This window comes from Tamandua tetradactyla, chromosome 16, assembly GCF_023851605.1.
Source record: "Tamandua tetradactyla isolate mTamTet1 chromosome 16, mTamTet1.pri, whole genome shotgun sequence".
In the NCBI taxonomy this organism is placed as follows: domain Eukaryota; kingdom Metazoa; phylum Chordata; class Mammalia; order Pilosa; family Myrmecophagidae; genus Tamandua; species Tamandua tetradactyla.
The window spans coordinates 29,846,088-29,859,325 of NC_135342.1; the positions used below are offsets into that span (position 1 = coordinate 29,846,088).

Consider the following 13,238-nt stretch of genomic DNA (forward strand, 5'->3'; position numbering starts at 1 on the left):
CTGCTCAAATGCCACCTTTACTGAAGTATTCTCATCAGCCTATTTAAAATAGCAACCACTATTTCTTCTTCTTACTCCCTAACCCCTTTTTCTGCTTTCCGTCCTAGCACAAATCACTTTGTGATACACTTGAACCTTTCCATATATTGTCTCTCACTAACATGTCAATTCTCTGGGGGAAGACACTTCTGTAGTCTCATTTTCCATCATGCTCCATGTTTCCAGCCCCATACATACAAAGTGTTCATTAAATATGTTTTATCAATTATAAATATGTGTTAAATGAATGAACAAATGAGTGAATGGGATGGCTCCTGTGGCCAGGTCAAATGCCCACCCTTGGAGTTGGGCCAACTGATGAACTTAGGGAACAGACCCTTGTCCCGAGGGTGGCACTCACCAGGGGTAGGCTCCAGGAGGGAGGCAGTGCTGCCAGGGACCCCAGGCCTAGTCTCTGAAAGCTGGGGGCTATTGGGCTGGATAGGGGGGTAGAGGGGCTCAGGGGCTGGGAACCCTGGGAGAAAGACAGATGCCTCACCCATGGGGCTGGGGGCCAGGAAGTTGGTTGTTGGGACTGTGGCACAGGGTTGAATTGCCATGGGCTCCTGAGACCAGGTGCATGCAGTGGGTGGTTCTACAGGGGATGGGGGCAGCAGGAGTCTGTCACAGACGCTGGGTAAGGTCAGTCTCAGGCTGGCACGGGCTGCATGGTTGCCCCAGGAGGGCAGTACAGGCTCTTGGCTCTTGCCACCAGAAGCGGGTGCTGCCAGGGCGGTAATGGCCTGGAGCTCCTGGCCTAGGGAGGCCAATTCACTCATCGACGAAGGTCTGCGAAGGGGCCTGGTCAGCTCGGCCATGACAGGGCCTGCACTGTCTCCAAGGGAGATGCTGCGTGACATCTTGGCACGGGAGCTGGTGGTAGACACCATGTAGGAGCGAGTGGAGGGGACATGAACACTTTGAGCCAGGCCTGGAGTGGGTACAGCTGTGGGAAGCTGGGGCATCCTGTCTGCAGGCAGCACTGATGAGGAGGGGGCACAGGGCACCAGGCCTGTGAAGAAAGCAGACGGTTTACTCTGACATTCTAGAGGGACAGTGGTGGACAGGGCCCCACCCCAGGGTAGCTGTAGGCTCTGAGTAGACCTTGCCTGTCCCTACCCACCACTCAGCTGAGCATCCAGAGCCTCTGGCTGAGAAGCCTTAGGCTGTTTATCAGGGACACAGTACTCACTTGGGGGGCACCAGGCCTCCAGGGGCTCCACACGCTCTTCAGTTTTCTTCCCAGGGAGGACCTACAGGCACAGCTCCACAGTGAGGGCGAGGCCTCCTGGATCCCAGCCCCATGCCCTGAGGGAGGCCCCAATACTCACATTGGTCCGGTCTGGGGAGGCGTAGCCAGTACCTGCTCTCAGGAGCTCTGCTCTGAGTTGGCTCCCTCCTCGGTCCATGAGCTTGGCTTCCGGGGATTTCACAAGGAGGGGCAGCTGGGAAGGGAAGGTGTGGGTGAACCTGTGGGGAGGAAAAAAGGTGGGAGAAGGTCATTCAGTTGGTCTTCCCTGAAGGCATAAAGAGCTAGAGAATGGGGTGGGGTTTATTATCTCCCACCTGGGTGTCTTCTGGAGGCGTGAGAGGAACTGGGCTGAGATGCTCAGCCGGGGGTTGAAGAAGAACTCTGTGGCCTCAGAGGCCTTCACGTCTTTCAGGGACCCATGGAAGAGCTCTAGGGAAAGAGGTCAAGGGAGCCCTCAGAAACCCTCCAGCCAAGACACACAGCAGCAGGTTGATCCCCAGAAACCCACATGAACAGACAATGCATATGTTTCAGGAGAAATTGAACAGGGAAAGGAGTAACTGTGCAGCTCAGTCCTTAAGATAAAAGGCATGCCCTCCCACCTCAACCCTCATGGCCCTGCTGAGGAAAGAGATGCCCACTCTGTGACCAGTATTGGCTGGCTGGCCCAGGAGGGGTTAGAGAAAGGCAGGGCCCTACCTTCAGGGTGGGCATCAGTAAGCGTCTCAAAGTGATGGCGGAGGAACTTCTCCTGTTCAGGGGTCTGGGGCAGGGAGTTGTTGTCTGTGCCTGGCCTCTCAGGCTGGGGCAGCTCTTCTTCTGTAGTACTTGGACACCCTGGGGAACAGTGACGGGGCAGGGGGAGGGAAACCGTCAACACTGTGAGTCATGGCAGATACCACTTGGCAGTGGAGAAAGTCAGACTCGCCCATCACACACCCTGTTGCCATCAGACTGAAAAGGAAAGGTTGATGGCTTCATCATCAGGCGAGGAAATGGAGGCTCAATGAGCGCCAAGTCTAGGACCAGTGGTTATACATTTTGATCATCCCCTAGCCAAGCCCACATACTGCCCTTTCCCACATATCTTGCCCTGCTTACTTGTTATGTGGGGCACTGCCATGTCAAACCGAGGCTCTGAGTCAGGACGTGGAGGGGAGGAGGGAATGGTGGCAAAGCTGCACTCCAAGTCAGTTTCTGACTCTCCTGAATCTGGAATAGCAGGGTGTGGAGTCAGGCAGGTGCCCAGGGCCAGGGCCCTTACTGGGTAAGTTGGGGAAAGTGGCTCAGCGTCTCTGGGCCTCAGTTTCCCCATATGGAAATAGGGATAATAATATGTCCCATTTTTATGGCCCAGAGAGTTTACACATAAGGAGGTAGCAGCACTGGCTTCCAACTATTGGTTAGTTTGGCTCCAGGGTCCTCAGATACCTGAGGCAGGGGCCATGTCTGCTTCTGTGACACCCTGAGCTTCAGGAAGAGAGGGTCAAAGTGGCCAGCCGTGCCCAGCATGTGGCCTGGCAGAATGAACAGACTCTAACAGGGTTCCTGCCTGCCCCTCACTTACCCTCAGGTGGGCTCTGATCCTTTGAGCCAATGGAGGAGGCCTGGAGGTAGGAGTCACCTTGTTGGTTTCCAGGACCCCTGTCTATCTCCTTCAGGCAGTTTTTGCTGCAATACCAATGGGGAGGGGGTGAGAGCCTAACAACTTACATGAGCCAGTAAATAATCACCTCCCTCCACAGAACCCCTGTTCCCACCTCCTCTCCAGCACCTCTACCTGGAACCAGGGAAACTGAGGTTGCAGCTGAGCCTACAGGGTTGAGCTCCTGCCCCATCCAGGCCTCATTACCACCCCTGACTCCCACAGGCCCATAGAGAGAGTGGAAAGCAGCTCTTCCCAGACGTGCTTATCAACAGAGAATTCCTCCCTCCAACTAAGGCTTCCCTTGGTGCAAAGGACACCAACCTGTCTGTCCCTGAGACTGTCACTGCTGCTTCCAGAGAGTAGATGGCAAGCTCGCTGGTCTCAGATGACTCCCTCTGTAGGGGCAGGAAGGAGGAATGCCTGCAGCCATCCTCCTGGGGACTCTCTGACTATGGGGTGAAGAAAGTACAGCTAATCTGAATTGGCTATGGCAACCAGGGTTCTGGAAAGCCGGCAGGTATTATGCCAACAATGACAGTAACCATAACCAGGTCCCTGAGGATTGTCGGAGCCAGGGCCTGTGCCAGGGGCTTTGCACACCCTGAGCAAGTCTGGTGCTCCCCCAATGTTATCGCTGGCCCCTTTACAGATAAGCAATAGCTATGGCTCAAAAAAGACAAAAGCCCAAACATCTAAGAGTTTATATGAAGTTCAAGAATGCGCACACCGATCCATGGTGAGAGAGAGGTCAGAATACTGGTTAGCTCAAGCCAAGAGGGCCTGAGTGGGAGAAGCATAACATTTCCAGGGGGTGGGAAATGTTCTGTTTTGACCAGAATGGTGGATACACAGGCGTACACAGGTACAGATAATATTCATTGAACTGTATATCTGAGATTTCTATTCATCGCTGTGTATGTATGAATATATAAATATGATGCCATAATAAAAAATTATGTAATAGAATAAAAAGGAATTTTGTTTGGAAAATAATATAGTAAGATCCAATGTTACTTGGGTACATCTAAGGGCCCGTTATGACCATTTTGAGATGGGAAAAAGGTCCAGAGAGACAGGCCTCTTTCTTCAGGTCACACAGCCAGGAAGGGGTAGAGCCAGAGCTCTAACTGAGGCCCAGGACTGTTTATGGCCCAAGCTCTTAACCTCCAAGCGATCTGCTTCCCAAAGACTTCCTGTCTGTCCTGGGGAGTCTCTATGTACCAGGCCCAGGTTCATCTTCCTGCCCTCCACCATCTCATGTAATTCTCACCAAACTCTAGGGCGGGACAGTCAGCTCTATTTTCGAAACTAGAACACTGAGGCCCCAAGTCCTGGCAAGCAGTCATGGTGCAGGGGTTGCAGGCCAAGCGTGGGCAGCAGGTCTGTACCTCGCTCAGCAGGTTTGCCAGGCTCTGCGGCTTCACGGTATCCAGGACAGAGTCTTCCAGGCTCTCAGGCTTCATCGGGGTGAAGTAGCAATCCAGGTCCTGGGCATCCAGGATAGTCTTGAGGGGCTCCTGGTCGGCCCGTTCAGCCCAGCGACCATGGGGCTGGTAGCTGCGCCTGGCAGGGAAGGCTGAACCGTCTGCCACATCGTTGTCTCCCAGCTGAGGGTAACAGGGGACAGTGAGGAACCAGTCAAATCTCTTGGGTTAAAACACAATTCAGAAACAACTTCCTTATATTCATCTCCAGCACAACTCTTCCCTTAAACTTCAGAATTGACCTGCAACTGCTCCACATGTCCATGGGGAAATTTCACAGATATTTCAAAATTAACATGTTACAAACTCCTGATCTTCCCCCCAAACAAATCTGCTCCTCCTAAAGCCTCCCCTATCTCAGGTATTCTTTCCAGGCCCCAAACCTTATACTGTCCCTTATACTCCACACTACATTTCATTAACAAATTCTTCAGGTCTGCCTTCCCAAACATATCCAAAATTCAGTCACTTCTCCACAGTCCATCCTGGTCCTGTCCACCACTGCCTCCTGCCAAGACTATTGCTTGAGAGCCAGTGGAGAGTAGTTGTTGAGAACACAGGCACTGGAGCCAGTTTGCCTAGAGGTGATCCTACATCCTCTAATTCTTAGCTGTGTGATCCTGGACAAGTCACTAAATCTCTCAGCCTCAGTCCCCTTCCTATAAAACGGGAATAAGAAAAGTCCTTATCTCAACAGAATTACAGTGAGGATTAAATGAGATATACATGTAACGGGCTTAGAACAGAGCCTGCTTAGAGTAAGTGTGCTGTATTTGTTGACTGTAATCCCAATAGTAAGATGCATGCCTAAGGAGCAGTTTAGGGGCCTGAGATAGCTTAGCCATGTACCCTGATCTGGTCTGTGGAGGAGGGGATGCCAGGGAAGACTTTCCCTAGGAGTTGGCATTTAAGTTTTGACCTGAAAGGATGAGTAGGAATGAGGAAGTATGTTCCAGGAAAGGGACCAGCCCATGCAAAGGCCCTGAAGTGACTTCACTCCTAATTCAGGTGGTTGAGGATAATGAAGGCAGTATTCTTTTCAAGGGATAAGATCTGACATTGTTCCTGAAATAAACTCTCAAACTTAGGGTTCAGGATTTTTCTGTTAGCTTTCAATCCACCAACTCCTAGCTTGGCCCTCCTCCAAGTCAACAATTATTTAGTCAACCTTGAATTCATCATTGCCCCTTTCCTTTCCTCATATCCAGTCAATCAATTCACCTTCAAAAATCCACCCAGAATCCAAACACTTCTTACCCCGGTTCAACTCCAACCTCTGCTGCCTAGATTATCGCAACAGCCTCCTCCCTGGTCTCCTTTTGGCTCTCACAGTCTTTTCCCTAAATTCAGCCCCAGGGACCTGTTAACACCTGAGTTGGATGATGGCCTTCCTTGATTCTGAGCCCTCCCCTGGTTCCATCTCAGAGTTATGGGCAAAAAAAAAAAAAGAGTCCATGGAGAAAGATGATAAGGGGTGTTCTAGTTTGCTACAGCTGGAATGCAACCCACCAGAGACAGATCGGCTTTTAATAAAAGGGGATTTATTTCATTAGTTCTTCAGAAGAAAGACAGCTAACTTTCAACTGAGGTTCTTTCTTTTGTGAGAAGGTACAGGATAATCTCTGCTGGCCTTCTCTCCAGGCCTCTGGGTTCCAACAACTTCCCCAGAGTGATTTCTTTCTGCATCTCCAAAGGTCTGGGGTGAGCTGTGAGTGCTGAGATGAGGTACACTGAGCTGCTTGGGCTGTCCTACCTTGAGCTCTCTCATTTAAGCACCAGTCAATTAAATCAAACATCATTCATTATAGCAGGCACACCTCTTAGCTGACTACAGATGTAATGAGCAACAGATGAGGTTCATTTACCATTGGCTCATGTCCACAGCAACAAAACTAGGTACCTTCACCTGGCCAAGTTGACAACTGAATCTAACTACCACAAGAGGTATCACAGGAACGTGCCAGAGCCACACAATCTGGCCCCAATTTTTCTCTGAGTCCTTCTTCTCCCTCTCTGCCCCTCACTCACCTTCAAACTAGTCACTTTAACCTCCCAATTTTTCCTTGACTGCTAAATACAATCTTGCCTCATGGCTTTTACATATGCAGATGGTTCCTTCTACCTGGAATATTCTTTCCCAGTGTCTGCATGTCTCACTTGTTCAACTCTCTGCTCAATTATCATCATCCTAGTGAGGTCTTTTATGGTCACCCTAAAATTTCCAACACCCAACACTCATTTTCCTTCTCGACTTTTTTTTGCTCCATAGCACATATCAGTTCCCAATATACTGTGTAATTTAATTATTCAATACAGATATTCCCCATCTGCCACACTACAAAGGGAGCCCATGAAGGCCGAGACCCTTGTTGGTCTTACGCATTGCTATGCCTCCAATGCTAGAACAATGCCTGGCATAGGGCAGGTGCTCAGGAGGTAGGTACTGCATGGCTGAAGGGCTGTCTAAACTGAGACTGGGAGGATGACAGAGGTTCTCCAAGAAAAAGAGAGACATAGAGGGAGAAGGGAATTCCCAGAAAAAAGAAGAGCATGGGGGAAGGCACCCTACTTTGGTAGCCACTGAGCATCCTGCTCTCCCAGCATACTCACCAGTCGCTTTGCCCAGAGTGGCAGCTTGCCATTGGTCAGCAGGCACCGGGGATCTGGAGAGACACATGAAATCCATGAAAACAGAACAAACAACCCAACATACAAACAGGTAACAGGCAATTCTACAAAGAGGCAACACAGGAACTGATCGACATATGAAAAGATGCTCAGCCTCATGAACTGTCAGGGAAACATAAATTTAAACAAAGAGACAGAATGCTTTACCCATAAGACTTATCAAAATTAAAATGTTTAATAATATCAAATGGGGGAATAGAGAGAATGATGTACCCGCTGGCGGGACAGTATGTGGATTTGCAGATCTCTTTGGGGTTTTCTCTGAAAAATGAACATGTACAAACCCCAGTATACAGCGATTCCATTCCTCAGCCTCTCTACTGGAGAAACCCTCTCATGCATGCCCAAGCAGAAAGCCAGGAATGGTTGGCACAACCTCATTCAAAACAGTATAAAATTAGGTAGAACACCCCCCCAAAATGCTTACCCAGAAGGGGATGGCTTAACTAACTGTCAATGGTTAAAAAACGGAAGCCTTTGCTTTGTATCCACTAACATTGAAATGTCAATGAGATACTTTTGAGTGGAAAAAGAAGATAAAGAACACTATCTGCAGGATAATATAATTTATGGACATAATGTGATGTGTTTCCTGTGGATATATACATGTGTATATTATGTTCATGAAAAGGCCTATAAGAATTCATACAAAATCAGTAATAGTAGTCATCTGGAAAGGAAACTGTTATTGGATGTAAAGGGAGGGACAAGGAAAGTTAGTTTACTTTCTAATGTTTGATTTTTTCCCCAAGGGTGAATTCACATACCATTGTCACCTACCCATCACCCACTAGTCAGCCCCTGCTGGCTTCACCCTCGTTGGCAGAGCCTACTCCCCAAAAAGCTCCCTAAAAGCTAATGTTAGTCTTTGTTTTCCAGTCTTTCGTGCAGCTGGAACAATCCTGGCCAACAGGACTCAGGGAAGACGGCTAGAGGCTTCTGAGAAAGAGTTTCTTCTCTAAAGGAGATTGTCTGGAGGTAATGCCTCTGCTTCTCAGCCATGTCTCTGATGGCTGGAACTCAGACAATCATCTTATAACCATGAGGGCCTAAGCCAAGGCAATATACCGAGGGGCAGAAATTTATAGAGAGCCTGGCCTTTTATAAAGTCACTGAGCTACTACTCTCCTTTTTGCCCAAACAAGAGAATCTATTCTGTCTTCTGGTTAACAGAACTCTATTTTACCTCTGGGGCACCCCCTTAAACACGCACACACATCTTTGGTCACGTGGCGTGAGTGGAGCTAACTAAAGCCTCTACCTTTGATGACCACATGACATCGGCCTGGCCAATCATAGTGATTGTCTTACATGTGCACCAGAAACATGAATCACAACCCCAGGAAAGAGGCTCTCTCTTCTCTGGAGTTGTACAAACCTGGACTTGTTGGAGGGCTTCTTTATCGCTGGTAAAAGGGCAGTTTGCCTGAGAGTGAAGCCAACATGGGGAAAAGTAGAGCCAAGAGATGGAGAAAGACATATTTCTTTTGACATTACCTGACTACCTAGATCCAGCCATACATGAAGCCAATATTCTCAGATTCTTTAGTTACATGAACCAATAAATTCTTTCTCCAGCTTAAGCTAATTAGAATCTGGATACTATTACACTGAAAGAGTCCTGATTGATATGATTATTGAACTTCAATATGCACCAGGTCCTAAAAACCAATGATTTCTACCCTGACAGAGTTCAAAATAGGGCTCCTCTGGATAGGCCCCTCTTTCCCAACCTGGATCAAAGCTCTCTCTGGATGGCGTCTTCAGCAACTCTTCAGGTTCACACTCTTCTTCTAGCTCATCTTCTGTCTGCTCTCCAGGATTTAAGGAGCAAATCTTACTGGGCACAGATGTGTATGTTTCCTGCCTGAAGCAAGGAATGAGAACAGTAAGAAATATAGGTAAATGTGTATGGAGAGGGACTTACCTAGAGCTGGGCACTTTACTAAGTTCCCTATGAACCAATTCGTGTCAAGATGGTCTCACCTACTGTCCCACATATTGTCACAATAAATGAGATATAATGACGGCTAGGCTCAATAAATAATACAAACTCTCCAAAGGGCCACAGCAATGGGACAGAAATAAAGGCATTTAGTGGGGCTTGAGCCCTGCGCTGCTGGGTTCTGGGACAGGAAGCAGGGGGTTGCAATGAGATTTGGGCTCCTTCAGGGTACAGAGTATACTAAAATATGGTTGACATGAAATAGGGTCTGGAGCCAGGACCCTGCTCAGAGCTCTGGAATGAGGTGTGAGCTTTGAAACCAGGAGCCAAAGAGAGCTGTCTACCCCTTTAGTACCTAGATCTGTGATACCTCCAATACAGGTATTGGAGGATAGATGGCTTATGTCAAGGCTTGGTGCCTGGAGGCCTGAGAGGACAGAAAAGGACCAGATAGGAATAGATCCAGAGGCAGGTAAGAGAGAAAAACAAAAACCTTCCCTTCAAAATGAGTCTCACCAAACTAAAACCTCAAATAAAAACCCAGAACATGAATTTACGCCAAATAAAACTGGTTTTGTAACATAATGACTTAAGGGAAATATGGTTAGAAGACTCAAAGAAATAAGTGAAGTAATAACTTCCATTTAAAGAATTCATGAAACTGAAAATTCTCTCCCCTGTGAAAGAAAGGGACATCTCAGCTCCACTGCACCTTCCCCTCCAGCAGCCCTTCTCTGATCACCCTTTCCCACTGCTGGGTGGGAGAGAGGCTTCTTCTGGTACCCACAAGCCCCTGGGGCTTCCCTCATCACAATGCTCTCCAAGTATTTTGCTTTTCTACTTCAAAATCCTTCAAGTACATATTATTATAACTTTATATTCAAAGCATATCTCAGCACTGGGCAGCCAGGCTACCAGGACAATAAGGGTAGGGTCCACAGCAGCCTTGGACATTCCTATGTCCCAGCATCTACCCTCACAGGGATACGCCTCTGCGGAATGGATAGGTGGCTGCAGGACCTGGGGTGGCTGCTCCACTTCCTGTCCTTTGTGTTCTGTTGCTGCTCGTGGTGATCAATCTCCAATAAGTGCTGCTTCATGCAGTTGGTGATCTCTGTGCCCAGGTGCCAGATGAACACACAGCTGCAGAGGACCGAGAAAGATGAGGAAAGGGAAAGAGCAATGAACATGGAAGCTACTAACCTACTGCAGCCATGCAGTGTTACCACAGCCAAGATCCCATTTTTCAGCTCTTCCCCTAAAATGCATTCCATTAGTTTAGAGCCAGGGCTCTAGACTCAAGGAAGGAGGTTGCGGGGAAGAATCATGGTAAAATGAAGGGAAGAACAATAGGGACTTCCTTAGGGGCAAACAATTTGCTAAGGAATTTATATATATCAACTTATTTGATTCTCACCATACAATTTTCAAGTAGATGGAGTCATCTCTCTTTTAGAGAGGAGCATACCAAGGCTCAGAGAGGGGAAATGAGCTGTACGAGGTAAGTGTAAGTGGCAGATCTGAGATTTGAACTCAGGGCCGGGTATGATACCAAGGGGTAGTCTTTCCAAGGCGGGAGGAAACTGGAAACTTCAGAAGTACTTTCTACAGAGGCAGTCAGTGAGTTCAGCCCCCCCACCAGGAGGGTGACCCTCTCCCAGGAGGCCCAGACAGGGACAGCCTCCCAGGCCTTTCCCACCTGTCCCCGGACACTGTGATCAAATGACGACAGTCGTAGGTGAACTTCATGCCGGTCACAATTTCTGCAAGCAGAGCAGATACGCTGGTCTTCTCTTCTGAGACAGAAATTGTGTGGGTGGGTAGGAGCGTGTCCCAAGCAGGGAGGCACACCCACCTGAATGGCCGAACATCTTGGCCATGCACTCGCCAGAGTAAAAGTCAATCACTGAGATGCTTTTGTCAGAGCAGCTGGTAGCCAGGAAGGTGCCTGAGGGGTCCACATGGACCTGTGGGAAGAGGACACGTAACCTTGGGCTACCTACTTTTTCCCCAAGGTGAGGCCTGGACCCAACATCACAGCCCCAGTGGCCGAGGACCAACCTTGTGCTGGAACTTGGCTCATGGAACTTTCCCCAGGTAACCCTTATGATACATACCCTGGTAGGATAGGAGCTCCTGCTCCCATTTTACAGGTGAAGTTAATCCCCATTACAATAAAAATAATGGCACATGACAGTAATAATGCCCTATTTTGAGCACTGTACTGTGTGAACCTATTTCTTCCACAGAACCATCTCATGAGAGAGGCTATTTGTATCTGCATTTTACAGATGATGAAACAAGCTCAAGAGAAGACACTTGCCCAATGTCACAGAGTTAGACCACGGCACAAGTGGAGTCTGACCCTGGAACCTGACCTCATAACAACTCTTCTAGTCCAGGGGCACTGAGAAGGTCCCTACCGCATCCTTGGCCACACATGTCTGGTAGGAGTCAAGCTGAAAGAGGAGCCCAGGAATCTCAGATTCTTCCCAGCACACCATATTGCCATGCAAAACGGAAACCACTTACAGGTCTCCACTTGGGGAAGGATTCAGTAAAAAAAAAAAAAAGACAAAGCAGTCAGGACTGCTCTTGCTTCCAGGTATCCTTCGGCTGGCCAGGCCTGTGTAGGTGCTGGCCAGCATGAAATACTCTGATCAGGAGCCAAGGGGGATACAGGCTGTTTCCCTGCTTTTTCTAACAGTAGTGGAGCTAGGTGAGATGCTGAGACAGTACAGGTCTCAGGTGGCTCATTAGGGTAGCAGACAGACAGGAGGGCCTCGTGTGGCGGTGGTATCTGTGCATGGTTTTCACCCAAGGGACCCCCACTCCTCACCTTCAGCAGGGACCCTTCGTCACCCTGGGAGCCCTTGTAGCACTTCTTCTGCTTCCCATTCACCGTGTTGTAGACTCTGGGAAGGTGGGGGATACGGTGGCCAACAGAGCCCTGCCTGTCCCTGTTCCCTCTTGCCCTCTGGTTCCAGCCTTACTTGCCACCCTCCTCTCCCCTAGAAGCTCCCCTATTTCTTGTCCCCCATTAGATCCCTGGACTGAAGACCTGTCTCAGGAATGGAAACCACATCTCAGGCTGAGGTTATGGAGGTATGTATTGGGGTGCCAGTGAGTCAATGTCACCCCCACCTCACTGCAAGCTTAGTGGCTGGTATCATTTGAATGAGCAGATGAAGGTGGTTGAGAACCTCTGCACACGCTCTGCCCTCTGCACACTCCCTCTCCCTTCCCCTGGATCACTCCTCCACATTTGTCCCTCTCAGCCCAGCTTTCTCCAGAAAGTCCTGCTCAATCCCTAGGTGGGCTGAGGTGTTTCCCCAGGGTCCCCACAATCCCTTGAGCTCCCCCCAGCCCTGACTACTCTGAACTATCAGTCTGATGAGGTGTCTGTCTCCCCTCAACTGGACTGTGAGCTCCATGAGATGAGGACATGGCCTGGGGTTGTCCTGGTCACTGCTGTGACTGCCAGCACTGCCAGCCTAGATAGGCACTCAGGGAATGCAGGTGCAATGAATGAGTTTATGGGCCACGTCAGCACCCCTCAATCACACAGGCTCCAAGGAGAGCCAGGGGAAGCCCTCCACTGATCTGGAAGAGCCAGCCCCTAAGAAATAACCAGCTGCACCCCTCCACCCTATCTAAATTCTCAAGAGACCAGATAAGCAGGGAGAGGAAGCAGTTAGCCCAGGAGAACAGACCCAGCTAGGAGCCATGTAGGTCCTACTCAGAAACCAGCCCAGGCTGGGCCAATCCAGGGCGCAGGGCAGCTCCTTACCTCACATTGCGGTCCTGGCAGGCCACAGCTACATACTTCTGGGTGATGTCAATGTCCATGTCATACAAAGTGGTCTTCTCTGCCACGTGATGGGTTCGGACAAAGTGTAGTCCATCCGAGGCCTACCAGGGCAGGTGAGGCCTTCAGAAAAGACACCTGAAAACCCCCCTACCCCAGCCCACAGGGAGGATGCCCCTCTTACGCGCTGAGCACTGCGAAAGTAGATGCTCTTGTCGGCTCCACAGCTGATCATCTGGATGTCTCTGTTGCCTGGGGGAGAATGAGGTATGTTAGGTAGGGCTGGGTCATCATTAGATCCCGCTGGGGTGGGGGTCCTAGCTAGGGCATGCCACTGCAGGGGCACTCAACCAACTCTGCTGGGGGTGAGGGAG

At 49.5% G+C, this 13,238-nt stretch overlaps 1 protein-coding gene across 4 annotated transcripts in view; it reads right to left on the minus strand.

The window, feature by feature from the left end:
* The window catches only part of WDR62 (WD repeat domain 62), a 52,695-nt gene that overhangs the window by 709 nt on the left and 38,748 nt on the right, over positions 1–13,238 (minus strand). For 3 of the 4 annotated variants that reach the window (XM_077132045.1, XM_077132047.1, XM_077132048.1), the window contains 17 exons: positions 13,049–13,116; positions 12,847–12,968; positions 11,896–11,971; positions 10,912–11,023; positions 10,756–10,819; positions 10,077–10,199; positions 8,845–8,978; positions 7,034–7,086; positions 4,328–4,546; positions 3,261–3,388; positions 2,859–2,962; positions 2,393–2,503; positions 1,991–2,128; positions 1,606–1,720; positions 1,371–1,509; positions 1,232–1,292; positions 401–1,051 (listed from right to left, as the gene is read on the minus strand). In XM_077132045.1, coding sequence (XP_076988160.1) covers positions 401–1,051; positions 1,232–1,292; positions 1,371–1,509; positions 1,606–1,720; positions 1,991–2,128; positions 2,393–2,503; positions 2,859–2,962; positions 3,261–3,388; positions 4,328–4,546; positions 7,034–7,086; positions 8,845–8,978; positions 10,077–10,199; positions 10,756–10,819; positions 10,912–11,023; positions 11,896–11,971; positions 12,847–12,968; positions 13,049–13,116 — 2,418 coding nt within the window. The remainder of the gene's footprint in view (positions 1–400; positions 1,052–1,231; positions 1,293–1,370; positions 1,510–1,605; positions 1,721–1,990; positions 2,129–2,392; positions 2,504–2,858; positions 2,963–3,260; positions 3,389–4,327; positions 4,547–7,033; positions 7,087–8,844; positions 8,979–10,076; positions 10,200–10,755; positions 10,820–10,911; positions 11,024–11,895; positions 11,972–12,846; positions 12,969–13,048; positions 13,117–13,238) is intronic. The other variant, XM_077132046.1, reaches the window with a different exon arrangement.